The 27,780-nt window shown below is 36.5% G+C and overlaps 2 protein-coding genes and 1 long non-coding RNA gene across 6 annotated transcripts; 2 read left to right on the forward strand and 1 right to left on the reverse strand.

The window, feature by feature from the left end:
* The first annotated feature begins 3,151 nt into the window (after nucleotides 1–3,151).
* On the forward strand, nucleotides 3,152–4,400 carry LOC113344574. Its single transcript, XM_026588523.1, has one exon. It carries the CDS (start codon nucleotides 3,152–3,154, stop codon nucleotides 4,226–4,228), a length of 1,077 nt encoding a protein of 358 aa, XP_026444308.1. The 3' UTR covers nucleotides 4,229–4,400.
* Nucleotides 4,401–19,201: 14,801 nt separating this feature from the next.
* LOC113344726 (20 kDa chaperonin, chloroplastic-like) lies at nucleotides 19,202–22,044 on the forward strand. Its single transcript, XM_026588662.1, has 6 exons — nucleotides 19,202–19,312; nucleotides 19,396–19,565; nucleotides 20,723–20,902; nucleotides 20,989–21,144; nucleotides 21,441–21,518; nucleotides 21,660–22,044. Exons 2-6 carry the CDS (start codon nucleotides 19,401–19,403, stop codon nucleotides 21,831–21,833), a joined length of 753 nt encoding a protein of 250 aa, XP_026444447.1. The 5' UTR covers nucleotides 19,202–19,312; nucleotides 19,396–19,400; the 3' UTR covers nucleotides 21,834–22,044.
* A 1,031-nt stretch (nucleotides 22,045–23,075) lies between these two features.
* On the reverse strand, nucleotides 23,076–26,479 carry LOC113344563. Of its 4 annotated transcripts, none has more exons than XR_003357870.1 (9): nucleotides 26,312–26,479; nucleotides 26,154–26,193; nucleotides 25,986–26,040; nucleotides 24,476–24,540; nucleotides 24,193–24,228; nucleotides 24,011–24,038; nucleotides 23,741–23,817; nucleotides 23,494–23,559; nucleotides 23,076–23,407 (listed from the first exon to the last, which is right to left on the reverse strand). It is a non-coding gene; the product is annotated as an uncharacterized LOC113344563 (long non-coding RNA). The 4 variants fall into 4 exon arrangements; XR_003357868.1 differs by having other exon boundaries at nucleotides 24,011–24,081; XR_003357867.1 differs by having other exon boundaries at nucleotides 23,494–23,568; nucleotides 24,011–24,081.
* Nucleotides 26,480–27,780: the final 1,301 nt, after the last annotated feature.

A 27,780-nucleotide genomic window follows, 5' to 3' on the forward strand; every position in this document is an offset into this window, starting at 1 on the left:
TTCACTCGGGGCTTTAGAAACTATCGTAGGAGGTGTGATGTACATGCATTCATATCAAGGGGGTCCAAGACTTCTCAATTTAGGTCTCATCTTGATACAATATACCATGTTCGTATGGTGGCGGATACCTTGGAAGGACATCATACCTAAGTCGTACAAGTACGGATACCTTGTCGCGACTTCACTCCAGTCACTAGCCTTTCCTTCGGCATCCCCCTCCTTGCGGTTAAGGTAACGACTTCGGGCATGGCCAACTCCCATAGTGTGACAGGCGGTGTGTACAAGGCCCGAGAACGAATTCACCACCGTATGACTGACCAGTAATTACTAGAATATCACAGAATTTTTTTTTTTTTTCTGAATTGTTCATTCAATTCATTTCAAATAAGTTGTATCTTGTTCAGACCAATAAAAAGAGCGGGAGTTATAGTTGAAGCCGCAAGTAGAAAACCGAAATAATTAGTTAGAGTAGGCATACATGAGCTAAATAAGATACGTTTTTTTATACATATGGTGATAAACATTTACCTAAGTTTACATTACATAAAAAAAAACTGACAAAATCTGCTCCAATTAAAGGTTTTTGATTCATCGGTCATTATGGAAGGAACTAACAAAGATAGGGTAACAGAAGTAGAAAAAAGATTGATCTAGTGATCCATAATCTGTAACATCTAACAGAATTAAGCCTTGGCTAAACCTTGGAAATCTTAATGCCATAATACTTTTCAAATCCTCCAAGCCATTATCCTACTGCAGTAATTCTTGCTAAGAAGAACGCCCATGTTGTGGCAATTCCACCCAGAAGGCTAGCCAAAAGTCTCTGTTTGTTGAAGGACTAAACCGAAGTAACCGCGGAGCTAGAAGCGAGGGCCACGTTGAAAGGTGTTGTTACGGAGAAGTGGATTCCTTCCTGAAGAAAGGGCTGATTATCTATTTATGATTATAGATAATCATAAATTGATAAATAATTTTGATATAATCATTTTCAAAATAAATTTTTCCAAACACTTTTTTTCAAATAATTGATTATCTTAGAATGATGATCTCGAAAAGGAGAAGAAAGAACAATGATCTACGATATAATTTTAGTCATATGTTCTTTTTTTGTCTCTCTCTTGATAGTTTAGAGAAAATAAGAAGAAAAAATTCAATTTAAGTTTCTTAGAAAAAATAAGAACGCGCAATTGGGGGATAGAGAAAAAAGACAAAAATTAGATCCAAATATCAAATCAGTGTCACCCATTATCTAACTATTTTTATAAATTCCTAATCTACCCCTCACTAATCATGCTTAATGGTTAATTATAATTAGTTAAGTTAATAAGTTCGTTTGATGATGATTGGTATAAATCATTAACGTTGAATTTGCTGATACAACAACATTAAATCAAGATATTTATGATCATGAAGCTTTAGGTGATGAACCAACCCAAGAAAGTAAACATGCTGAACATACAAGTACTCCAATTACCCTTGTATAGGTATTAGTGTATTGAAATTTGATATATTTTCATTGATCCGCCATTGTTATGCCTGAAAAACTCAGCGCGGACATGGTCGATTCCCAAAAGAACCATGCCGGTTTGAGGACAAAAACATACAGAAAAATTTGTCTGAAATAGCAAGTACCGGCATGGTATTCATCCTGAATAATAATGCCGGAACTCAGTACCGACATGGTCTTCATCCTGAATAACCATGCCGGAACTCAGTACTGGCATGGTCTTCATCCTAAATAACCATGCCGGAACTGAGGAACCCACTATCGGCATGGTCTTCATCACTACCAGCATGATCTTCATCACTTCTGGCATGGTCTTCATCATTTCCGACATGGTCTTTATCACTTACGGCATTGTCTTCATCACTTTCGAATGTTAAAAAAAAATCGGTTTCAAAGTGAGGAGCCGGTAGAGAAGGAGAAGAGAATTTGAAAGGGAGTGAGGAATATTTAGGTTTCAAAGCCCTAACCCTAAAAGAGATTAATAAGAGCTGAAGATGGAAATGGGGGATATGTTTTTGTTTTCTGATTTTAAGTTTCTTAATTTTTATTTTGAGGGAAGGGTGTTTTAGTATTTTCGCCTCAAAAAACACCTCTTAGCAGACACCTTTGGTTGGGGGAAGTAATTCATATCCCCCATTTAGTTTTCATATCCCCCAAACGTGGGTTCAAAAATAATTGATTATAATAAATTTTCAAAACAATTTTTTTTCCTGTTTATGGAAATAATTAATTTCTTCAATTATGATTAAAATAAGCAATTATTATGATAGTTATCAAACGCATATAGAATCCATTATAATCTGCATAAAGAATTATAGACTGATAATCCATTAAAAAAATGGTTACCAAACTGCCCCACTATGTAAGTTTAAGACTCGGGGAGAGCCAGGGAGATACAGACACACATCTAACAATTTGAAAAAAAAAATTATGAGACTTTCTTTGGTATGAACCATTTTTTGAGGCACACTCAGAAAATTTTGCGCACACAAAATGATTATCCTAGCTAGAGTGGTGTTGGGCGTCCGTAAGATCAACCACGACCAAGATCATCTCCTTCAGTTAGTCACTCGCTTCCGGGTTCAAAATTTTATTCTTTCGTACCTTGGTAACTTGTTGGTTAAGATACCGCCAAAAAGTATCATTTTTTATGAAACGAGACGAAAGTATCATATTTTTAGAAAACGGAGTGAGAATATCACTTTTCTGGAACGAGATGAAAGTAGTTGACGCAGTTTCAATGACTATTAATACTAGTTTATTTAGGATATCCCATTTTTGCCACAATTCATAAGAATATTTCATGAAGTATTACACACGGTAATGGAGTATTTATTCATTCTTTGATGACCAAGTCTGTACTCGTTTGCTTGTTCTTATGTTCATTCACTTGTTTGTTTAATCGTTAGACTGAATAATCCAATTCAGGAATAAATCACTAAGACGTGCAGTACTACGCAGCACTGACAGCAATAACCGACCAGTTGACTACGCTAGAAAAATGTATATCCAATTCCAGAAACTACTTAATTAACGCATGAGGCCAAAGTCATACTACAAGTGGCCATAAATAATATCCACCACAGCTTTCCTAAATATTTCTATATAGACAGAAAAAGCAAGTTGAACCTGAGAGGGATATTGATGGAACAGAAATGCACTCTGCAACACTTCACCCATTCTCATATCTTATATAGGGAGGTTACCAATCATTACGGAAACCTAACGAGAGATGGTAATCCCAGCGATGAGTTCATGTGTGATGCCTGCCACACCCTAGGTTCTGGTGCTAGATTCCATTGCAAGCAATGCAGTTTCGACCTCCACGAAGAATGTGCAAATTGTCCCGAGTACCTCAGCACTTACATACACCCAAACCACCAACTGGAACTAAGGTGGGAGGGATCAACCAAGAAAGATTACGGTAAATTACGTCCCTGCGATATCTGTGGAGATCAGGTCAGAGGTCTCTTCTACACATGCTCGTCCGGTGCTGAGAAACGCTATGACGATGGTCGGCACTTCTTCTTCATCCATCCTTTGTGCTCTAAATTTCCACCCCGTGTGCCTCATGTAATTGACAAAAATCACGCTCTCAGGTTTCAGTTAGTCCCTGTTATTCCCGACTCCTTTTGTTCGGTTTGTGGAGACGTTGTTTTTTCCTGTTCTTGGAGTTACAGATGTGATCCGTGTGGTGTGAATATCCACCTTGAGTGTGTTGCTCTTCCGTTCGATGATGATCATCATCTCTCTCGAACTCCTTCCTCGTCTCGATCACTAAAAGATCCCCAAACACAGACGTCGCACCAGCAAAAGGGACATGCTCAACCTCCTCGGTATGGCGGTTACACTGGGACGGCGCCATTCACACCACCACTGTACAATAATAACTACTGTCCACGGACTCCACCTCCTAATAACTATTATCCCTATCCACCACCTAATGATACTTACTACTATCAACAGCCACCACCACATCCCCACGGGTACGCACCAACGCCACCACCACCTTATTACAACCATCATCAACCGCATGCTCCTCCCAAGAAGGATTCTACTTCTAGCGGTGACGATATTGCTCCTCCTAAAAAGGAAACTACTACTTCTAGCAGTCATGGCAGTAAAAAGAAGAGGTCCGCTAAAGTCGTGGGAAGAATTGCAGTTAGCCTTTTGCTCAGTTCAGTTCTCGGTATCGTTTTGCCCATGGGAACTACGGGATGAACTTTCCTTGCAATATTGCAATCAATCTTGTAATTAATAGTGATTCTTTTCTTTTGTTTTCCGGCCATCTGGGGTCTTAGTGTGCTATATTTTGTGCTTTGTTGCATCAGATGTAAAAAATAAAACTAAAAAAATAATTTAAACCCAAGCATCACATAGAATTTCTCCTTCATTTTGTGAAGATGAATTTCCCTGATGAAGCATCACATAGAATTATTCTTTCGTGGAAACAGTCTGGAAATCTATGCTATACTTTAACACCAAGTAGAGGTGGACGGGGGCAATAGAATTTGTTTTTCATAGACAATATCTCGATCAACATTCAAATGATTTCAAGGTGTTGAAATATTAAGGGCAATTTACAGAAATAGAGCTGTTTTTTTTTTATGGTTTGCAAAGCTAGGCCTGTTTTTTTATTTATTGCAAAACTAGGCAAGTTTTGGTGGATGGAAAGTTAGCTGCAGTTATCTGCCACCTATCCATATTTTCCCAGTTTAAAAGACGATTTAGTCCTTCAAACTCCCCCTCTAATATCAACGACAGAGATTAAATTATAAAGCGAATGACCAAGATCTATTTATAGAAAATCGAAGGCCTAGACTCCGGCTGTAATAATTCAATTTTTGCATGTTCTGTAGCTACAAAACCCTGCATCTGAACACTACTTCACTGCATTGCAGACCCTTATTCTTGTCCTCAACTGAAACACGACACCAATCCAATTCACCAACATCATTTATGTAGCTTCTTGACCTAGTAGCACCATTACATCATTTCTTGCAGCAACCCATTTCAGCTTCAGTGCAGCTGCAATATCCATGAGCAGCAACCACCACAACCACTTCAGTGCCTGTAATATCATCTCAGCCTCGAGTAAAGCTGTACTCCATCTCATCAGCATCACTAGAACCATAGCATTCCCTTCATTTGTAGCAACAACATCATGTCAGTTCCTGCACTCTAAAATATCAACACAAATCCTTGACTGCCAGCTCCGGACTCCATCATTCTTCCATTGCAGCGGCAACAACAACAACAACACCCTCAAAATCTCGACGTGAATCTTCTCTGAATTCCACCACCATCGCAAACCATATCACCAGTGATATCTCATTCACCTGCAACTCATACAAGCCACCAGCCATAACCACTACTGCAAAACCTAGCTGACATCTAATTTCATTTTCACTGACATACAAGTACACCATCTCTAACATACGACCTGCAACATCAAACCCTTCACAGTTCAAACCCATCTGCTCATCATCGTCTCTATCAGAGACAAGGCAATCTCACATTCAATTCAAACCCTAATTCCAGTTTCTTCTCCTTCAAAACCATAGCTGTAATTTGGTTTTCTCATCTGATCTTAACTGAACTAGCAGACCCATCTTCATATTTCGAGCAACAAAACTCAAATCTAGAACAACACAAACTCCTTCAACAGCAACAACATCCTCATCTCCATCTCAGATTCAACATCCATGAACATCAACACCACTCCCTGTAATTTTTGCATTCAACATTCTTTTCGGCTCAAATTCATACAAAATACAATTCAAATCTTCATTGATATAAACCCTAACTTGGTTGTTGTCATAATATTCATTGAAATTCACATAACTGCTCATATGATACGACCAACACACTGAAACCCCCAAATACCCATTGTTGCTGTTGGGAAATCACGAACTGCAGAGACCCCATAATGCAGATTTGAACGCCGTCTGTAGAAGATAGGTTCATGGTTATTCTCTTGATAATTGCAGACACAATCCTTCATCACCGGAAACTATTTCATCACCTGATTTTACAGGGGGTTAGTCCTTGAGTGATTTCTGGGGAGTTGAGTGTATTTTAAATCTCAGGAATTTTGAGAGAGTTTGAGAGAGTGTAGGGAGTTTGAGAGAGTTTGGTGTTTTTGAGTTCAGGGAGTTTGGGGGAGTGTAGGGAGTTTGAGAGAGTTTATTAGAGGGAGTTTGGGGGAGCTTGAGAGATTTCACTCCTAACTCATTCTCTTTTAAGAAACAATAAACCCTCATTTGCAAATAACATTGATCTTTAATCAAAAGAAAAAAATAAATGAAAATGATCATATCTCTGTATCAATAGTATGTTATTTTGTGCAACGAGATAATTTTTTTCCTTTTCAATTTAACGGTCTCCATACAATTCTAACTCCCTTTATTTATTTCTGAAATTAGGGTTCTTATTTGGGGTGGTTAAGGGAGTAGTGGTTGGTTATAGGTGGTGATGGTGGTGGTGAGAAAATAGTTTTAACGGTGGTTGCAGAAGTGATAATGTAATTCAACTCAGGGAAGCGCTAATTGTGAAGACTTCTACATTTTTTTTTGCTGGTGCATCTTACGGGATATGTAGATCTAAACAAATCTATATATCCACACGTTTTCATGGACTCTAGATCACTATCCTAATATTTTCATAGAAATGATTCACCGTATCATAATGGCCATCATCTGATAATCATTTCATCATGTTGGGAACAACATTTTTGTTGCTGAGATTTGAGAAATCCGTATGATTTGAAAAGAAAGATTTTGAACCAAATTTGGTTGTGAGACCAAAATAAACTAAAATCTCTACTCTTTTGAGAGATTTGTTGTGAGACCAAAATACACTAAAAACTCCTTCAAACTCCCAAAGAAACCAACTCCCTAATATTGTAGGGTTTTATGACTAACAGGGAGTTCAAGAGCTTTTTTTAAACTCCCCAGCGACTAATAGGTATTTTCTAGGGAGTTTAGGAGACTCCTCTAAACTCCCCCACGACTAACGGGGATTTGGAGAGACTCCCTCAAACTCGCTCAGGACTAACAGGAGAAAACCCAAATACATTAAAATCTCTCGAACTCTCCCACGACTAACCCCCTGTTAGATTTCAGTTCCTTTCCTCCAGCTCAAGAATTTGTCAACGAGCTATCCACGAGATATCCTTGTATGAGATTTTGAAGATAAATTGACTAGTCAGCGCGAGATATTGACGGAGATAACGGATTTGGATGAAATCCGTTCAACTTACCTAGTTTTGCAATAAATAAAAAAACAAGCCTAGAAACGAAAATGAGGATCCGGAATAGACCTATTTTTGCATATAATCCAAATACTAAACTGCAGATAGGACTTCTTCTTCTAAGCCTGCAAATGGACCTCATCATCAACGGAACTAGCTAGCTCTCCGTCACAACTGATAAGATATCCAAAAGAGAGCTTTTAAGTTGCCAAGTCACCAACCTACTTTAAATAAACTGAGGCTTCGATGGAGTTGGAACTTGTTTTCCAACTGATAAGATTTCCAAAATAGAAGCATGACTTTCTTTCCAGTTTTGTATGGTATATGAATTGTTACTAATCAAGTATTCAAGGGGCAAGGGAAAGATAATAGTTTGGCCTTTGACCAGGAGCCGACAATGACAGATGAAAATGTATAATTAATGTAATATTTATTCCTTCGTTCTCTAAGGACATAGTCTGCATCAATATATAAGATCTCTTGTTTGTAAATTGTTTGTTCGTCTGACTGAATCACAATGAAGAATAAATCACTATGATGTGCACTACTACGCATGCAAAACGGCCGGTAGCAATAATTGAAAAGTTGACTACGTATAGTTAATCAACGAATATCCGCAGGCTGCCTGGATATATTATCTAGTAGACAAATAAAGCAAGTTACCCCAGAGAGAGATAGAGAGAAGGAGATATGGCTTCAGCGCGTAAGAGTTTTCCGGCGAAAGAAAAAGAACGGAAACACACTCTGGAGCATTTTACGCATCCTCATATCTTAATCAGGGACGCTTCCGATAACGATTTCTTATGTGATGCCTGCCACACTCAAGGTTCTGGTGCTAGATACCGTTGCAAGCAATGCGATTTCGATATCCATGAGAATTGTGCTGATTGTCCCGAGTACCTCAACGGTTACATACACCCTAAGCATCGACTGGAATTAATGTGGGATGGATCAAGCAAGAAAGATTACGGTCAATTACGTCCTTGCGATGTCTGTGGTGATCAAGTCAAAGGTCTCTTCTACACATGCTCGTCTGGTGCTGAGAAACGCTATGATGATGGTCGACATTTCTTCTTCCTCCACCCTTTGTGCTCAAAATTTCCATCACAAGTGCATCATGTAATCGACAAAAATCACCCTCTCAAGTTCCAATCAATTCCGGTTATTCGCAAGTCCATATGTGCAATTTGTAGAGACGTTGTACCACTGTCTTCCTGGAGTTACAGATGTGATCCATGTGGTGTCAATATCCATCTCGAGTGTGTTACTCTTCCGTACAATAATCATCAGTCCAGAACTACTCCTCACACAACTCGATCACCACAAGATCCCCAAGCGCAGATGCACCAGCAAAAGGGACCTGCTCAACCACCTCCAGCATCTCCTCCACCACCGTACAATAACTACTGTCCACCCCCTTATATCTATTATCCATATCCACCACCACCACCTAATTATAATTACTATTATCCACAGCCCTACTGGTACCCGCCAATGCCACCACCACCTAACCATAACAACCATCCACCGTATGCTCCTCCTAAGAAGGAAGCTGTTTCTAGTACTCATGGAAGTAAAATGAAGAGGTCTGCTTCAGTTTTGGGAAGAATTGCAGTTAGCTTGTTGCTCAGTTCAGTTCTCGGTGGCGTGCCCATCGGATGAACTTTCAGTCCCACCTTATTTGCAATCAATCCTGTAAATAATGATCGAGTAACTCTTTTCTTTTGTTTTCCGGCCATCTGGGTCTTGTTGCTTTGTATTTGTATGCCGCATAATGTAAAAATAAAATAAATTAAAATGACATTAAATTTTTGATAAAAATGTTTTATACAATTTTCCTGTACGAATTGACATTTTAGCCAAGTGGTCGAAGGCACGAGGTTCAACTTCAAATGTACTGCCTGGGTATCTGTTGGAATAATTTTCGAATTATGCCTGCACAACAAATAAAATCAAATACGAAACAAATAATGTTATGGGTGAGTCGCGGATTAGGTCCATTTTTTTAAGACGTTTTGCGGCCTTGTTCAAGATTGTGCAGGCAGTTTTTCAATTGCGCGTCGTCCCCAGGATAAAACAGCCGAAATCAATCTCTTACACAATCGCTCTTGCACGATAAGAGCATGTGCCACTTCTACACTTTCATTGTTGCTCAGAATCACTCTTATAGAAAACAAGAAGATGCTCACACTTTTGTTTTCTTTCCAAAAATTCATTTTTATTTTCTTATCTCAAAAAAGTAAAGAGAAAAAACTCTCTCAATAGAAAAAGGTTTTCAACATCATCCTAAATTCCTTTCATCAAAAATTGATTTATATTAGCCAAAGAATTAAATGAAATGCATTAATAAGATGTTAATTAGCATCATTAACCAATTCAACGAAAAACAGTTTTTGACATTAAAAATAAAATAAATTTATTCTTTAAAGGAAAAATAAATATCATCATAAAACCATTTAAATGAGACACTAATTTATTGTAAATAAGTAATGTTTTTAAAACATATAATCCCAACAATCCCCTACTTATATTTTTCAAAACATTGAGAAAGAACATATAGAGTTGTGCATAAGCAAAGGTGTCTCGCGACCTGAACCTTTACGTATTGTTAATAGGCTCTCTTAAAATCTGACCATAAAGTGAACATAAGTCTTGAACTCTATGAGATAAAAAGATTGCTTGACACACACGATTATACTAGTGTAAATTCTAAAGTCAGCACATTACGGTCCTGCGCTTTTATCCCAGTTTAATGAATGATCCAGAGAACTGCCCATATTCTCATAGAAAGCGGCCTACACGATGAGTTTATCAAGAGTACTCCTGAAAGTACCCCACTTTAAATTGAGATATAAACATCATTAAGAGTATAAAAAGTTAAAATAAAAAATTAAACTCAACCTTTATTCATTTCAGGATATCATGCCGTGGGATGAATTCTTCAAAAACATGATTCTCGCATCTCCATATCATCCATGACTTCGTCTAATCCCTTTGAACCTATTTCTAGGTTGGGTATCCATCACAGATGACTTAATCTCAATGGGCATCAACCTCATCCTTAAGATGTATTCACATCTTCTTATCAATCCTTTCGTCAAAGGACTAATGAAAACTCTTTTTAAACACTATATAATCCATTCTCATAATATCAACTCTTATAATTGTCTTTACATTATCAATTCTTGCAATATCCGCGGTACAATCACATTAGATTAATATGTCTGTTCCTCTATCTATTAGAGGATCGAATCGCTCCATCCCTTAGAGGATTCATCTGAAAGGATGTCCAATCAGCTTCGCAATATCCTTAAAGGATTGCGGTAACCATTTAGATAATGTATTTCTAGGTGTAAGGTGTGTTTGAAACACCTCATAACCTTCTCAAAATTTTACCAATTTTACATACTAGAATTAGTAAATCTGAATATAAAACCCCCACTATGGAAGTAATATATTAAACCCCCACTACAAAAAATGCTTATATATAGTCTATCACGTAGCAAAGAAACATATTAAGCTACCATATTCATGTATAGTGCAATCACACACAATCTCAAAAGCACTTGCACTAAACCAAATGAGTGAAAACTAGTTTACAATTATACTATATATATTTCTATCTCTTTTAAAATTCTATTTTCATTGAAAAATAGATCCAAATAAAAAATTTACTTTTAACAACATACACCATCTTCATTCAAGTCTTTCATGTCAAATAGTAAACTAAGCATGTTTTCAATTTCATATTCATCCTATACGTTAGAATAAAAATTCAACAAATCATCTATGCATACAAAACAAAGAGTATTGTGCATTTCGCTTTCATCAATTCTGAAACCATCCGAATGAATCAAGTAAACAATTTATTTCTTTTAAATTGTTTTAAAGTTGTTTTCAGAATATAAATGATAAATTATCTAACTTATATGTTTTCTTTTAGTGTAGAAACTACACAGTTTTTCCATGCTCGGCTTACATAGATTCTCATCTTTAACTTACATAAAAGTATATATTTCTACTTATGACTATAAAAAATCATACATCGTAAAAACAACATCAACAAAACAAGCATGTAAATTAATTTTGCGACATGGGAGTGTCAACAACCTTCTGTTTACTTGTCTTAAAACAATAGGCTCATGAATTTATTTTTCCAAAGATTAAATTTTTGAAGAACAAAGTTATTTTCCATGAGAAGTTATCTTTCGGATTTTAAGCAACAAAATATTCATGACTAAAATTTAGTCTCACTATACGATATGCTTTTCTAGTTTCATTCTTAGTGAATTACTTGTCACCTTCATTTTTCTAGTTCTTCTAGTTTAAATCAAAGTTTGTAAAACATAAGGTATAGAACCCCCACTATTTTTTTTTTGATTCAAACAAGAATTTGAAAACAACATCCATAGACTCCAAAATTTGTGAAAAACTAATGAGCCAATGATCTAAACCCAAAATATTTTGCACAATATAGTGAATAAAAATTCAAACAATTTTTTTGAAAAAACATTGCGTAATTCACTATTCAAAGGATCGTATTTGATATCAAGACAAGTTACTCGAAGCATCTTTATAAAATTCTCAAATATTTTATTTCATCCAATATCATTGCAATTTGCGTAAGATTTGAAGACATACATGCTTTAATGAGTTAGGTAAGATTATTACATACATGTTACTCAAAAATTCACCAGGTTTGTAAGAAAATATAATATGCTCATATTCATCACTAACTCACTGATTTCTCAAAAAGCATGACAAAATCTCATATTTCAAATATTGAAAATTCAATTTATATTATGATAAAATTGTAATATTATATTCAAACATTTTATCCATAACCTATCATTCGTAGTATTGCAATGATCAAATTCAACAAATTTATAATCTCAATCTAGGGAACCTAGATTCTTTCTCATTTCGGAAGTATGAACATTTTTAATAAAATTGTTCTACCAGAAGTAAACTTTGAGACCATACCAATGCCGAAAATCCTAGTGATGTGAGTATATCTCAACACCACTTTCTTTCAAACGATTTGGTTCAAATTTTGAACCATAACCTATCAAAATAAACATGGTGTAAAACACCAATATATACCAACCTCTCACCGTATTCACAATTCACATTAACTTAGCTTGAAAAACGTTGATAATAATATTTGATATCCTTGCAATGTCATGCAAGAATAGCAAATAAACTCATAATAAATATTATGTTCATTTCTTGGCGAGAGTTGATATTCACATTAGTTTTGACTAGGTTTCTAATTATTTCGGTTTTGGGGGTTCGTATAAAATTCCATCTCATAAGTTCCAAACTTATATGAGTCACATGTTTATTGTCATACACAATAACTCTTATTTAATAACATAGTGGTTGTCTTTACTACGACTCTTTGCAGGGAAAGCAAAGACTACTCTATTGCTTGCTAAATGCAATGCAGTCTGTAATGTCACAAGCTGTAGTTGTCGGTTCCAGTTGCCGCTTGGTTCGCAGAAACATTCTTCATCTTATATCACTTACTTTTGTATGTTAATGGAACCACCTGAAATCACCTGACTGCAGATACGTATCTTGGCTTAAATTTATATTGTTTGGGCACTCAGCAGTTTCCATAGAAAGCCTCTTACTAATACTGGAGCTCTCTTATTCAATTTGTTCAAGCTACCTCTGAGGAAGTTTGATGCTTGTGGTGCAGGATGCAGATCAACTCCTAGAAAAGAGAGTAAGATCGCGTTTTTCCCACAGGAAACTATTGTTTCTTCCCCCCTCAAAAGAAGACCTACAGATGTGAGGATTTCTGAACCCCACTTGATGAGATATGACATGATTGCTTCTAGCTACTGCTTCTAATGTTATGCTTTGCGATCTTGGTATGTAGATTGTTGGAGCACATACTGTCTTTGCCAGCAGATTCAAGTTTTCATCGTGATTATGTACTTGAGTTTAATGAGAAAATTCATGTATCCTTCATGTGATTTTTCCATTCTTTTGTGATTGTGTTCAACAGTAATTCGTGCTCATTCAAGTCTGGAGAAACTAACATCCAGTCAGAATTGTATCCAGGGACGTAATTATCCTCGGACAGGATAGAGTTGCTGACTGTTGAATTCCTTAATTGAGGTCTCAAATTCTATAGTGCATATTAGGAGACCAAAGGTATGCATGAAGAGACTGGAAACTAAAGAGCAGAACTCGTACAATTTCAGTTCTGTTATGAAAGGTGAAATACCAGCTCTTTTTCAGTGAGTATGTTAATCATGGTATTCATAACTGTGATATTGACTTCATCTGATGCTATCCCGATCTATGTTACTTATTATGAAAGGGATAGATGCTTAATGGTGTGTGAAGTGTTGTGCAAAAATCAATGTAGGTAGTAAAATCTTCTTCCAATAAATTCTTCAACATATCTCTTGGTTGTCTCTTTGCAGGCCTTTGAACACCTTGAACAGCGTGTTCAATTTCGCTCAGTTAAGCTACTAGTCTCATCCCATGAGCTTCAGGAGAGCTTGAAAGCAAACAGTTCCAGTATTCCGGTAAGTTTTATTATACTCTTTATCTGATTGCAATCTGACGAATAATTAGGACATGAATGTAGCAGGATTTAATTTATCAATATTGCTAATGCTGAGGGTTTTATTTTCATGTTTAGGGGAAAATTCAGACACTAGTAATGTGGTAAGAGGCAAACGAGAAAGTGAGGGTGTCAACAATGCTGGATGTTACCATTTTTTGTCATCAAAATTGACTATGTTTTGGAAAGTTATTCCTCTAGTTTCTTATTTGATACCAGACGTTTTCGTGTGCCATGTACTTTTAACTATTTGTATTAGTTGATTGTTAGTATTTGGAGTGGTGGTGTGTTAATAGTCCAAGCATACTTGGTGAGCTAACAAGTCAGGTTGGCAAAAGTAAATTTTAAATTTGTAAGTTGAACAAGCCTTCTGTAGACTGGAGTGTCCTCTAATTCCTCTGGTTGCAGCTTTACTTCCCTGTCCTTCCCAAAAGATGTTGCAACTCTATTTGTAGTGCGCAGGTTCCAGCTTTGAGTTGCCATGCCATGAGAACTGTTGTTGAGTTACAGCCTCGGATTGGTTCCATAATATCTATCAATTTGTGCCGAACCCCATGACTGAGTTACAACCCATTTTAAACCAACCAACATTTTTCACATTACCAGATTACCTGAACTTTTAGTGAATTATTTGGTATTTGAATCACTAGGCTTATTCAGATCTTTTGTTAGTCAATTACCGCATTGTTTTTTTTTTGTTTTTGTTTTCAAAATTTTTCATACTTCTAACTCCTGCCCAGTGGCGGAGGCAACCAACGGCAACTGTACCCTTGCCTATATCTCCTCTGGTAGTACTCATTTTAAGCCCAATCAGAAAAATTTGTGTTCTTGCCTACCCTAAAAAGGCCCAAGTTCATACCAAAATAAAAAAAACAAGACAAAAAGTTGAAACGCACTTCTATTTGCTTGTGTTTCCCCTTCACCCCACGCTAGTTCTTTGAAATTATAGAAGAGTATACGATAGAAAAATTATCTTGCTAACATGCATCTTGTTTCATATGTTAAGTTATTTTATTTTGTGTCATGTTTTTTTGCTTGCCTACCCTTAGGGCTGAACATGGTTTCGGTTTTCCGTTGGAAACCGACCAAACCAGACCAATAAGGAAGAAATCGAACCAAACCATTTAGATTTGGATTGGTTTGGTAAAAAAAGTTGAAAAACCGATATTACTGGTTTGGTTTTGGTTTTGGTTTGACCTGAAAAACCAAACCAAAAACCATTGGAAAACCGATAAATATAGACCGTTGATTAATATCAGATAGATTCAATCCACACCCTACGTATTTCTTAAGTTATAACCTAAGTATACATTTCGTCGACCTAATTTTCACTTCACATCTCTTCGCCTCATTCTTCAGTTCATAGACCAGAAACTAAAGTTAGGAGAAATCAAAAATCAAATCATGAATCGTGAATCGTGATCTCTAAACTCTAGTAGAATCTAATCATCCCCTCATTCTTCTTCTTCTCCTCCTCCTTCTTCTCAGGCGAAATCTGTTCATATGAGTTTGTAACCTGTCAGTGTTAGCTAGGGTTTACTAGTAGAAGGTATCATCTTCATTCTTCAGACGAAATAAACAAGTGAACATTTAATTTCTTTTAAGAGGTATCATATTTATGTAACTTGGGTTACTTGATTTACATGATTTATATTTAATCTAGGGTTTACTAAAATGATTTAATTTTGCTTGTTTTGTTTTTTTGCAGGATTAAGTTGATTTCTTTGATTCAACTATGGAGGAATCAGGATCAACACCAGTAAGATATTTTTCCTCAAGAATTTAGAAAAATAGGATTCTAAAATTTGCGGTCTTCTTTTACCAATTCGTTCAAGTGATTGGTACCAGTGTGTCAATTCGTTCTTTTACCAATTTTTTTACTAAAATCCAGCTCTTTTTTGCGCACCCAACTTCAATATTATAACACTTGATAATGATGATGTTGATTTAGCAGTGAACTGATATTCATAATATTTAGTTAAATATATTGATCTATTAAGTATTATGACCTGATTTACATAGGCTTGTTCATAGTTGTGAGTGTAAAACAATGACAGATATGTTCCAATAAAACTCCAACCTTTGGATATCTACGTGTAGACAGTGGGTCTCATGGGATTAGCTCTAGCTGAGAGGACATCCAGTGAATTTATCTACTCCTTAATTACAAAATACTTCTTTGTGCATATAAAGTGTATCATCTATCATCCAGCCAACTCGAAAATAATTAGTATCTGTATATTATCCACCAATCTATGACTTGAAGGGACTAGAGATATTGTATAGAAATACTTTACTTATCTTTTTAAAAAGCAAAGTAGTATTTGAATGCACTTTACTTATCTTTTTAATAAGTAGTATTTGAATGCACTTTGATATGCTTTTTTTTTACATGTTATCTGATTGGAATTTCTGCCTTGTTTATATTCAGGCTTCCGTTAACTCAAATGCATTGTTGCCACCACTACATCCTCCTCCAAGATCTTCTAACGCCTCAACAGAAGTTAGTTCAGTTGGAAAAGTACCAACTACAGGTGAAGCTCCATCTGCAAGAGAAGAAGAGGAAAGTTTTGATGATGAAGGAAAAAATGAGCTGGAGACTTATTTGAGAGAGAAACGAGAACCGCGGAAAGAGAAAGTTTCTTTTGATATCTTAGGTTGGTGGAAGACGAACTCGACTAGGTATATTACTTTGGCACTAATCTCAAGAGATATATTGGCTATACCCATCTCTTCAGTGGCATCTGAATCTTCCTTTAGCACTGGGAGGCGTATTCTCGATCCATATCGAAGTTCTTTACTTCCCACAACAGTTGAGGCATTGATTTGTGCTCAAAATTGGTTGAAGACGCCGATTGATCTTGATATTTCTTCCTTGGGACCAGAAGAGGAAGTTAGTTCAGGTATTATTTCATTTGTTAATTTGTTTGTAGAATTTTTGGACACTCACTGTATACTACTGATCGTGCATTTGTTCGTTGCAGAATTTTTGGACTCTCTCTCTCTAAATCCATGTTCGTAAACATAACAGATGATGATGTTGAGGACTAAGGAGTACCAAGGTAATTCATCTCACCAATTGGATTAGTTTAAGTTGGTAAATATTTTTGGAAGCATGTTTAGAATGACTGGTTCAATTATTATATTAGTGGCTACCTTTTCAAATCCGTCCAATCAGGTTTAATTTATCTGTTGTTGTGCCGTTTCGCATCAACATTACTTTAAGATGCCAGGACCAAAAGTGAATGTTAAAACACAAGCACGACAAAATCTAGATCCTGATTAACCAAAATTTACTTTAAGATGCTTAATGTACGTGTTAGCCATCTAGTTTCAGGAAATCAGAAGGGATACACAATATTTTCATTCAAACTAGAATCGCATTGGACTTATACGTTCACGAACTTCTATTGCATTGTAAAAGTGCAACACATGGTGTTTTCTTTGGATTTAATTTAAAGTCTTAATGTGCTAATTTAGTGCCTCTTAAACCTGTTAAGTTATTACCTGGTAAAAATAGTTGGATTAATCATGTTCAGTTAGCAAAGAAAGATAGATTCCGAAGTTCGAAACCAAAATCAAATATAATCCCAGAAGGTTTAATTTAGTGGATGCATTGTCCTCCTGATGGTGTGTTTACATGTCACGTCTTTTCACTGTTAGCATTTTCATGTATTGCTTGCCATCATGATTAGTGGAAATATACGTGAATTAGATTCTAACTACCAGTTGCTTGCCATTTTCATATACATGCAGTCAGCAACCCAGGAAAGTCTGAAGCTATCAGTTGATTTTGTGGATGCATAGATGGAAAGTGTCGATGTTGTTTAGATGTTATGGAGACTGTGGATGTTTAGGTAGTTAGGTGGCACTTGCTTAGTTTATTTTTTTTATATAAGTTTTGGTGAAACTGAAAGAAGATGTAATCTACTAATCTTTATCTTTTGAATTGTGTTTAAGAATGTTATGAATTTGGATTGTGTATGGAATGTGAATGCCTGTAGCCTGTAGGTAGGTTTGAAAATCTTTGAACTATGTTTTTTTTTTCTTAGATTTGAACTTTCAGTTTCCTGAAACTGACATAGCAGTCGGTTAACCGATATCCGTTGGAATAAACCGAAACCGGTTAGAACCATTAAGAAACCGAACCAATGGTTAATGGATTGGTTTGGTTCATATTTTAAGAAACCGATAGTATTGGTTTCGGTTTTGGTTTGGCTAGAAACCGAACCAAAACCGACCATGAACAGCCCTACCTACCCTTTTTAGAAATTCTGGCTCCTGCCATTCTCGTTTTACTTGTTGTGTAGGAAGAACATCATAGCACCCAAATATTATCTGCACAAGGACTATAGAACAGAAGGTCAATATATGTTTGCGAATACATCCTTGCCGCTTTGTTTTATAATACTAAATCTTTTGTCTTACAATTAGGGCTGAACATGGTTTCGGTTTTCCGCTGGAACCGGACCAAACCAGACCAATTAGGAAGAAACCAAACCGAACCATTTACTAATGGATTGGTTACGGTGTAGAAAGTGGAAAACCGATAGTGTTAGTTTTGGCTTGGTTTGACCTCTAAAACCGAACCAAAAACCATTGGAAAACCGATTAATTTTTAAACTTAGTTTCTACCGTCGATTTAGAAGTATTAGATTCTACCCATTGATTTAGAGGATAAATAGAAACCCTAAATCTAATATTTCATTATGATACTCTCCCTTTTTCTCCTTCTCCTTCTCTCAGCCGCCTCCCTTCTCCACCCCCAACTACGGTCTTCCTTTTTTTTATTTATCAATAACTAAATTAAGATATATTATATATCTTCTTTTGATCTCTAGAATTAGAGTAAGCTTTAACTATTCTTGATTTTTTTATTTTATTTTTTTTTGTCTGTATATTTGTGTAAACCAATACTATCGGCAACTACGATTTTTTTATCTGTAAATTTGTGTATTTTTTTTTTGGTTTGACATAATTATTGGTTAACCAAAAATCACTGGGACAAACCGAAACCAACTGGAACCATTTGGAAACCGAACCAATGGTTAATGGATTGGTTTGGTTTAGATTTTTAGAAACCAATAGTATTGGTTTCGGTTTTGATTTGGCTAGAAACCGAACCAAAACCGACCATGAACAGCCCTACTTACAATCCCTACTTACAATCGTAATAACTAAATCCTCTGGACTCGCAGTAAAGGAAAGGAAAGCAACTGCGGGACACGTGTTAACTTGAGGGACACGAGGACAGGGAACCGGAACGACCCAAGAGTCTACGGTTTCTGGATTCCGGTTCCTCCTGGAACCGATTCAACCCATAACCTAAAGTCTCTAGAACAGTCTTATCTTTCTGCATAAAATCTCTACTTCCTCCTCATCAGTTTTACAACTACTCCTCCTCCTCCTCCTCCTACAGTCTAGGGTTTTCATTTCTTCTTCACCCGTAAAACCCTAATCCTCTCTGCAGGTATCATCAAAATCCCAATCTTTTTATCGTCTGATTTTGACCTAAAACTAATGGAAGTCTAATCTTTTTAATTTGTTTTCTAGTTGTAATGGCGACAGTACAAGTAACTGGTTCAGGAATTGGATTATTGCCTTCATTTGAAGGACTTAGCAGATCCAGTGTTAAGTTTTCAACTTCTTCTGCTGGTATTGCTTCTTCAAAGAGGTCTTTCAGAGGTCTTGTTGTTAAAGCTGCTACTGTTGTTGCTCCAAAGGTATTCATTTTTAATCTTCAATTCAGGGTTTGTTTTGGTTTTTATTTGGATAAGATTTTGGGATAAAGCTGAAACCTTTTTTACATTATCTTGATTTCTTTGCTGTGAATTATTAAGGGTTTATATGAAATCTCAGGTTATTGAATTCATAGGGGGTTTTAGGGATGGAGTGAAGCTTTACCAATTGGAGTGGTGGTTGGGGGTGGGTAGAGTCAGGATTGGTTGGAATTGTTTGGGGTTTTGTATGAAAGCTCAGACTATTGAATTCTTAGGGTGTTTTAGGGATGGAGTAGAGTTGATTCGGGTGTATCACACTTGTGGTACATTCAGGCTTTGAGTGTTCTACTTACTGGATTATTGATTGAATGAGCTACCCAAATTAAAACCCCTGTGAATTTTATTGTTTGCGTATTTTCTCTTCAGTTTGAGTGAACTGATAGAATCCTTATGAGTTTGCTGTTCGGATAAGATTTAGGGATAAAGTTGAAACCTTTTTACATTATCTTGATTTCTTTGCTGTAATCTTTGGTTGGAATTGTTAGGGATTTGTATGAAAACCAGGCTATTGAATTCTTAAGGTTTTGTTTAGTGACGGAGTATAGCTTAACAAACTGGAGTGGTGGGTTACATTGGGGCTTTGTGTTTCTTACTAATTGAATTGTTGGGTAAATCCCTGTGAATTTTATTGTTTGGGTATTTGTTGTTGACACATGAATTTGCTAGTGCTCGTTAGAATGAACTGATAGAATCCTTGTGATTTTGCTGTTTGGGTAGTGATTTCTTAGCCATTGTCTTATGAATTGCTGCTTTTGTTTTCGATTGGAAGAAATTTTGAGTTGACAAATATGTGATTTTTTTATGTTGTTTGAGGCCGGCAGCCATGTGTCTGATTTGCTTTCTGTTGAGACACGAGAAGGTTTGTGAAATTAAAGGCTCATTGTGAAACTAACCATTAGGCATTATTATGCGATTTTCTTTGCTCGGTGAGTTTATTCGAAGCATGTTTAGGTAGTGGATAACATTTGCGAACTTGCTGGTGGATAAGAATGAAGTGCTATGACTGTCAATTGGTATTTGATGGATTCTATTTTTGTTCACTTGTTGTTACTCAAATCTGTATATAGTAAATGACCTATTTTGCTCTATTGTTTCTTCAGTACACTACCCTCAAGCCCTTGGGAGACAGGGTGCTCGTTAAAATCAAGACAGCAGAGCAGAAGACCACAGGTGGTATTTTGTTGCCTTCTACCGCTCAGACTAAGCCACAAGGAGGTGAGGTCGTTGCTATTGGGGAGGGTAAGACCGTCGGAAAGGCCCAAGTCGATGTTAGTGTGAAGGTAATGATCAACTCAGCTATGTTTTTTTTTTCTGATATCTATGGTTTTGAATTAGCATTGACAATTGTAAGCTGATTTGTTGGCAGACTGGTGCTCAAGTCATTTACTCCAAATACGCCGGAACTGAGGTGGACTTCAATGGAGTAAGCCATCTTATATTGAAGGAAGATGACATTGTTGGTATTCTCGAGACTGAGGATGTCAAGGATCTTAAGCCCCTGAGCGACCGTGTGTTAATCAAGGTCTGTTCTCACTTTAGCTTGTTAGATTTTTCATAATCTAGAGAATTTAAGGTAGCTTGTTAGATTTTGATAGAAATAAAAAGAGCTGCGCCGGAATTTTACGGGGAAGGGTTGGACCTTGTACTACGAGGCACAATAGTAGTATTGGGTTCATGTGAACGTAATTGCTTTTACCCAAGCAGGAAATCTTTTAGATTGGGGAGTCGTTGTGTTCCTTTTGTTGCACTCTAATTTGTGATTACATATTTGAGTGTTTACTTATTTAAAGTGGCTCTGACACATGATCGCGATTCCAGGTTGAGGAGGCAGAGAAGGAGACTGCTGGTGGATTACTTCTGACAGAGGCTAGCAAGGAGAAGCCCTCCATTGGAACGGTAAGCAAACTTCTGTTTGACGGGTTTGAGTTACACATGCATAACCTGCTCATATCAATCAATATCCATGTACGGCCTACCTCTTGTGGTGTTTGTTGGTTAGATTGTAAAGTAAAGCATTGCTTGTTTTCTGTGTCTTAGGTTATTGCTGTCGGTCCCGGTCCTCTTGACGAGGAAGGAAAGAGGAAGCCACTATCAGTTGCTCCAGGGAACTCTGTCTTATACTCCAAGTATGCTGGAAACGACTTCAAAGGCGCTGATGGTTCTGATTACATTGCTCTTAGGGTAGCCGATGTGATGGCTGTGCTAGCTTAGAGTGATCCTGTGGCTATGTAGAATAATTTTGACTGAGATCTTTGAGGCATTGTAGTTTTTATTTTTTCTTGCAAAGAATAGATTAATGTTAAAACATGAGCAGAGCAGAATCAGATTTATCACCATCAAAACATGGGGTATGTTCCAGAATGTTATGAACTTTTAGAGCTTCAAAATGGGAATCAAGCTTCGGGAACCTATTTATGCTTTTGCTCAAACTGTTGGCATTTTAGTAACTAACTGGGAACCTGCAGAAAGGTTTGCTTGCATTTACATTGATGTTCCAGGGTTTGTCATGCCTCAGAAAACACAAGCTACATGAATTCATTGGGTAAGAAACTACAAAAGAAGTTGATTATTCTGGATGTTGTTTAAGCAGAGTTTCTTTATACAAAATTCAAGATCCCAGGTATTACAACTTCAGCGAAAACATAAAACACAAACAAGGCAACAAAATAAAAGCAATATAACAGTACAGCTTTCTAACAGCGCTCAACTGTCTTTGCAAATCTCTCCTGATTCCAGAGTAACAAGAATCCCTACTAGGTACTTGAACTACACAGAGTGATTGGTATGTAAGTAACAAAATGCATCCTTTGTCAGCAGAAACCAGTTTAGCCAATACAGAATGAACATCAACAGTGTTGTAACATAAAGATCACTATGGCCAGCAGAATGGCAAAAATTGTAACTGTCTGCAAAGTACCTCTGCACCAAAACTTAGCTGGTCCATGAGTTGAGTTGCTGCAGAAGGAAGGATTTAAGAAGATGTCCACTAAGTCAAGTACGCTGCGAGATTATCAGCCGTAGCATTGAGTCTATTGACTCTCTTCGGAACAAAATTGAACTCAACAAAATTCATATTATAGGTCTTTGTATCAATTTTACAGTTGGAACACTAGTGGAAAACAGACATTCCGCGGCCCTCAGAACAGGTCATATATAAGAGTTAAACGACCTGTTCTAGGGTTCTCTGAATGGGTCGTTGATAAAGCGTTTTTTAATTGCACGGCCCCTTACGCGTGGGTCTCTGAACAGAGACCGTTTCTTACGGTAACTAGATGCTGATCCCGTGCGCGTGGGTCGTAGATTTGAATTATAATATAAAAAAAATACAGATTCAGATCAGCTGAAATGCCTGAATCTGAATTAATCTGACTGACATTGAAGTCAAACTAAAGTCAAGTCAAATTAAAGTCAAACTGAAATTCAAATGCAACTTCAAATTAACTGAAATTCAAATACAACTTCAAATTTGACTGAAATTTATAATCAAACTGAAAATTTTAACATTCATTCATTTTATCCATTGGGTTTAAAATTACACAAAAAAAGAGGAAATTTTGAGTTCAGAACAATATATGTCCAAGCTAGCTAGTAAGTTCAAACAACAACATGCTAAACTAATTGATAAACCAATAGACGATGTTCCGACAACGTGTGACAGGCAAGAATTGAAATGTTAAAACTGTAGAGCTGATGCCAAACCAAAAGAAACATATAAAAAATGCTTTGAGACTATCATGCCTCTCACTAAGGTGTAAGCTCCAAAGTAACCAGGATATCAAGAGAACCTACATATCAAAACACAACAATTCAGAATTTGTTAAGGATACGTAACAGTCATGAATATTACAAGCTGCAAAGATGAACAACTTACTCTACAGTTAAGCAAACAACCTAACAACCCTTGTTACCACTTTCCATGACGAATCTTAGTACACCACTGCAGGCCCTAAGCACAGAAACTTCATTAGTGATGCATAAAGAGATGGGTCAATTATTGCTATTTTTGGATTGATTGGCAAGACAAACTAAATGTAGATGGTTCCAGGGAAAATAAATCCAAATTTCGCACAAGAGATAAAGGTCAAGGAGAAACAAATGCGTCCATTTCTAAAACTTACATGCAGTAGAAGGGTAGGTGTTGCACTATAGATTTGGCTATTTGTCCAAAAGCAACCAAAAATAGTCATCTCGACAGCTGTTACAAACACAACACAAATGTATGAACGCCCATACCTATAAGTACCGATACTTTCAAGGTTTGGATGGAACAATTAAGAATTGACAAAGGATTTATTGAAAGTTAAGATACACAATGAAATTACTATGTATACTTCTTTACAGTAAGGGAAATTCTATACGAAAAAGGCTTCTAGGCCATTGAAACTAACCTTTATCAAGATCTGTAACTTCAAAAACCTACAATTGGAATTTTATCACCAAGTTCCATAGAGACAGGATGCTACACAGTCACATACCAAATGAGAAGGCTCAAAAAATATAAAAAAACTTAACATAATTCCAAGGTAAAGCTATAACATAACTTAACCAATTGAGATGCAAAGGCCATCACCTTAGAACCAGTTGCAGAACTTCTGATGAATGCAACCTGGTTAAGGGACGGATTATCTTAGTGCTTATTCAACATGAAATCAATAATACCATAGATGCAGAGATAAAACATCAAATACTGATGAAGAACAAAACCTTCTTTTACTGTAGGACTCTAAAACAGGACAGAACTGAAAACAGGGAACTGAGACAAACTGATCCAAGCAGACATGTAATTTACCAAATTTTACACGCCCAAGACTTACCAAATGTTAAACGCTACAAGAAAAGGACAAGATATTCACCTCTACCAATAATCATTATTGCAACCAATTTAATTACATGTGCTATACTGAGAGGGATGAAGAACCTGTGATTCAATCACGAAGAACTAAGTAAGTAAGCTGCAATTAGATTATATACCAGCACAATCTTTAGAAACGAATTTAATGTGTAACCAGTAAGATGCACTTTACAACCACTGCTCAATAATTTAAAAACAATTTTATCTTCCTACAGAGGAATCGATTCGGTCAACCTTGCTTAAGGATTTTCACATTGAGGAGCTTGTCAATGTGAAAAGGTCACATGATGCAAATAACATTCCTTACAAAGAGTAAAATGTTGAACTAAGCTATAAGCTATGAAATATGTTGCTTGTGTTGGACAATGGCACACTCACCTATTATCAAATTCATATAATAAAGATGCAGAATAACATTCTCACAGCAGAATCTAAGGTGAATATTTAGGCATCAGATATGAATATTTATCATGATTGACAGACAGAGACCTTAACGTTTATCAGATTTGGACACTACATATGCACATAGATGCACATATGGGATCCACAGATCATTCATTCCCTAAAATCATTCACTGAAAACAAAAGCGAGACCTTAAAATCCGTGGTAATGAAATATAAAGGTTAAACTTCTCATGTTAACAGTTTGAAATATCTTTTTTACATACCCATATGATGCAAACTTTCTAAATTTATTAGAGTCAATACCGAGAATAAAAAATTTGATACAAAAATGTAACAACTAGTCATACTGTCTACACGGTTTCTAGCCTATACAGATAACAAATTGAGCATCTTAAGTAATAAAATCATAAGCATAAATTAGCGAACCATGTTAGATACGCAATATTTATGGTATATACAATGAAAACCAGCTATAACTTGAACTAAAAGATGACAAATTCACACAAAAATTACAAACCCATCCAAATATCTGATACCTAACACAGTTCCTATCAGTTTTTTCTCAGAGTCTTAACATCACTTTCACAAGCAAAAGACTGCAAAAACACCTAAGCATATATACATCTCGAGTCAACCACAAGAAAATTTGTAATATGACGGATAAAGAAGGTATGACCTGCTAACCAAGAAAAAAGGTGGGACTGATATGATGTATATGAACTAATCAATTACTTATATTACAGCAAAGGATATCATCAGTACTCACAAGTGACAACAATAAAGGTGGTAGTCTGTAGATATATAGACTTCATAAATCTCATTTTTCCTTCAATAAGAATATGCTACTCAATTACAAAAGCAGTTTCCTATGTTAAGTAAAAACCAGAATATATTATCTACCATTCCAAGTATCTACGTACCAGAGGATCCTTCCATATCAAATGAGACAAAATCAGTAAGAACCTAAATCAATTAACAACTGAATCTAAACAAACCCCAAAATCAGATAAAACTTTCACATCAAAATCAGTTACAATTAAACATATCCACCCATTACCTAGACCCTAATATAAAATCAAGTTGAAAGAAAAACCTAAATTCTGTACCTGATGAAGTTTGTAAAATCAAACCCTAATAACCGCTCCAAATTGAGAAATCAACCTGAAATCAACATGAAATCAACCAATAATCGAAACATGGTTAAAACCCAATAAAGAGAATCAACCAAATCAACAAAAAGAAAAGAATTTTTTTTAAAAACTCAATTACTGTACCTGATGAACCCTAATAACCGCACCAAATTGAGAAATCAACCTGAAATTAACCATTGATCGAAAAATGGTTAAAACCCAATAAGGAGAATCAACCAGATCAAAAAATAAAGTTATAAGAAAAGAAAATAAGAGAACTTGAATTCAAACCCTAACTTTACCTGATGTTGTTTGAAAAATTAAACCCTGCGCAAAATTAAGAGATGTGAAGATTTATCGAGTTTCCATTAGGTTTCTGTTACGCTTTCAAGCGAAAAAAATTCATGGTGGACTCTGGTTCGTGGTGGTGGTGTTTAAGGAAAAGGTGTTCTGCTGCGGATAAGGTTTGGGCGAAGTGAAGTGAGAGAAAGATATCGAAATATATATAGGCTCGTTAATACCAAAGTTGAATCTTGACCGTGCAAATTGAAACTACCAGATCTGAATCGGAGGTTGAGGGTCGTTAAATCGGTAGCTCCTTGATGGCAAAATAGTAAATAAAATTTCTAGTTCAGAGAAGGCTAACTAGGCTCTCAGAATTTTTCCGTGTTTTTACCGAACCAGAGACCGTTATCTTTGGTCCACGTATCCGCTACGGTCAGTGAGGGTCTCTGATGTGGGTCCTAGAAACCCCATTTTCCACTAGTGGAATGACGAATTCTACAAGGAATGAAGGAGACTTTCCTTTGTAGAACACGTGTCCACACGTTCAGCAAGAAAGCTATTCACTTCAGCAACAAGAGGACTTGTGTCGACCAAAATTGAGCCTGCAACCAACACAGTTTTATCCTTGTCCCTCGCAAATGCAGCAGCATAATAACAAATAGTAGCAACAGCTGCATACACTTGCATTGACAACATTGGGAGCAGGAGGACTCTATTGACATCTCAAGTGAGAATACTGGTCATCATAACCAGGAAACTCAAGTTCGTCAATATCAGCAACATGACTTTTTGTACTAGAAGAAACCATCCTTGACAATCTATGTTATAAAAGGCCCCTTGGGCGCTCGCCTAGGCGCTCTAGGTGGGCGAGGTGCCAAAGTGGCGCCTAAGTAAAAAAGCACCAAAGGCGCCAAATTAGGCTTACTGCTGTTGTTTTCTAATTGTTAGACGCTCGCCTGGGGAGCTGGGCTTGGCGCCTCGCCCCGCCTAGCACCTAATACAACATAGTTGACAATAGCCCGAATGTTGATGAAAAGTTTCTCAAAAACACCAGCTTTCCATACAACATGCCTTTATTACCTTGATCCACTTAAGCTCAATACATCATATCTTGGTGGTCTTTGCCATGGAATGGATATTGCAAATCTTTTTTTTCCCATTGGAAACATGTAATATCCAGTTTTCCTGTTGTACTGCCACTCAATGATTCTTAAGCAACCAAAAAATACTGACTTTTATCTTGTTGAGGCTGAACAGGATAGAGACTTCCTGTAAAAGTTGTGATTATAGACGTGCCACGGAAAAAAGGAACTGCAGTCTACCCATCGATCTCAATCTTCTTGAATGTCTTTTTTCTGCTATCATAAAAATGCAGAAAGTTAAACTTTCTATAAAGTGACTGATCCTCAGAGATCCGATTCCTTTCGCCGCTTCCTTGACAGTTCTCCAGTTTTTTGTCGTTGCCTCCATAATCTAACATCCACAA

The sequence above is a fragment of the Papaver somniferum genome, unplaced genomic scaffold (assembly GCF_003573695.1).
Source record: "Papaver somniferum cultivar HN1 unplaced genomic scaffold, ASM357369v1 unplaced-scaffold_79, whole genome shotgun sequence".
Classification (NCBI taxonomy): Eukaryota; Viridiplantae; Streptophyta; class Magnoliopsida; order Ranunculales; family Papaveraceae; genus Papaver; species Papaver somniferum.

Excerpts from the sequence above, each read along its gene's own strand:
- LOC113344574 (XM_026588523.1), top strand. The coding sequence starts at position 3,152 with ATGGAACAGAAATGCACTCTGCAACACTTCACCCATTCTCATATCTTA.
- LOC113344726 (XM_026588662.1), top strand. The coding sequence starts at position 19,401 with ATGGCGACAGTACAAGTAACTGGTTCAGGAATTGGATTATTGCCTTCA. Across the intron at positions 19,566-20,722 it reads CTACTGTTGTTGCTCCAAAG|TACACTACCCTCAAGCCCTT; the intron begins GTATTCATTTTT and ends TTGTTTCTTCAG. Across the intron at positions 21,519-21,659 it reads AGAAGCCCTCCATTGGAACG|GTTATTGCTGTCGGTCCCGG; the intron begins GTAAGCAAACTT and ends TCTGTGTCTTAG.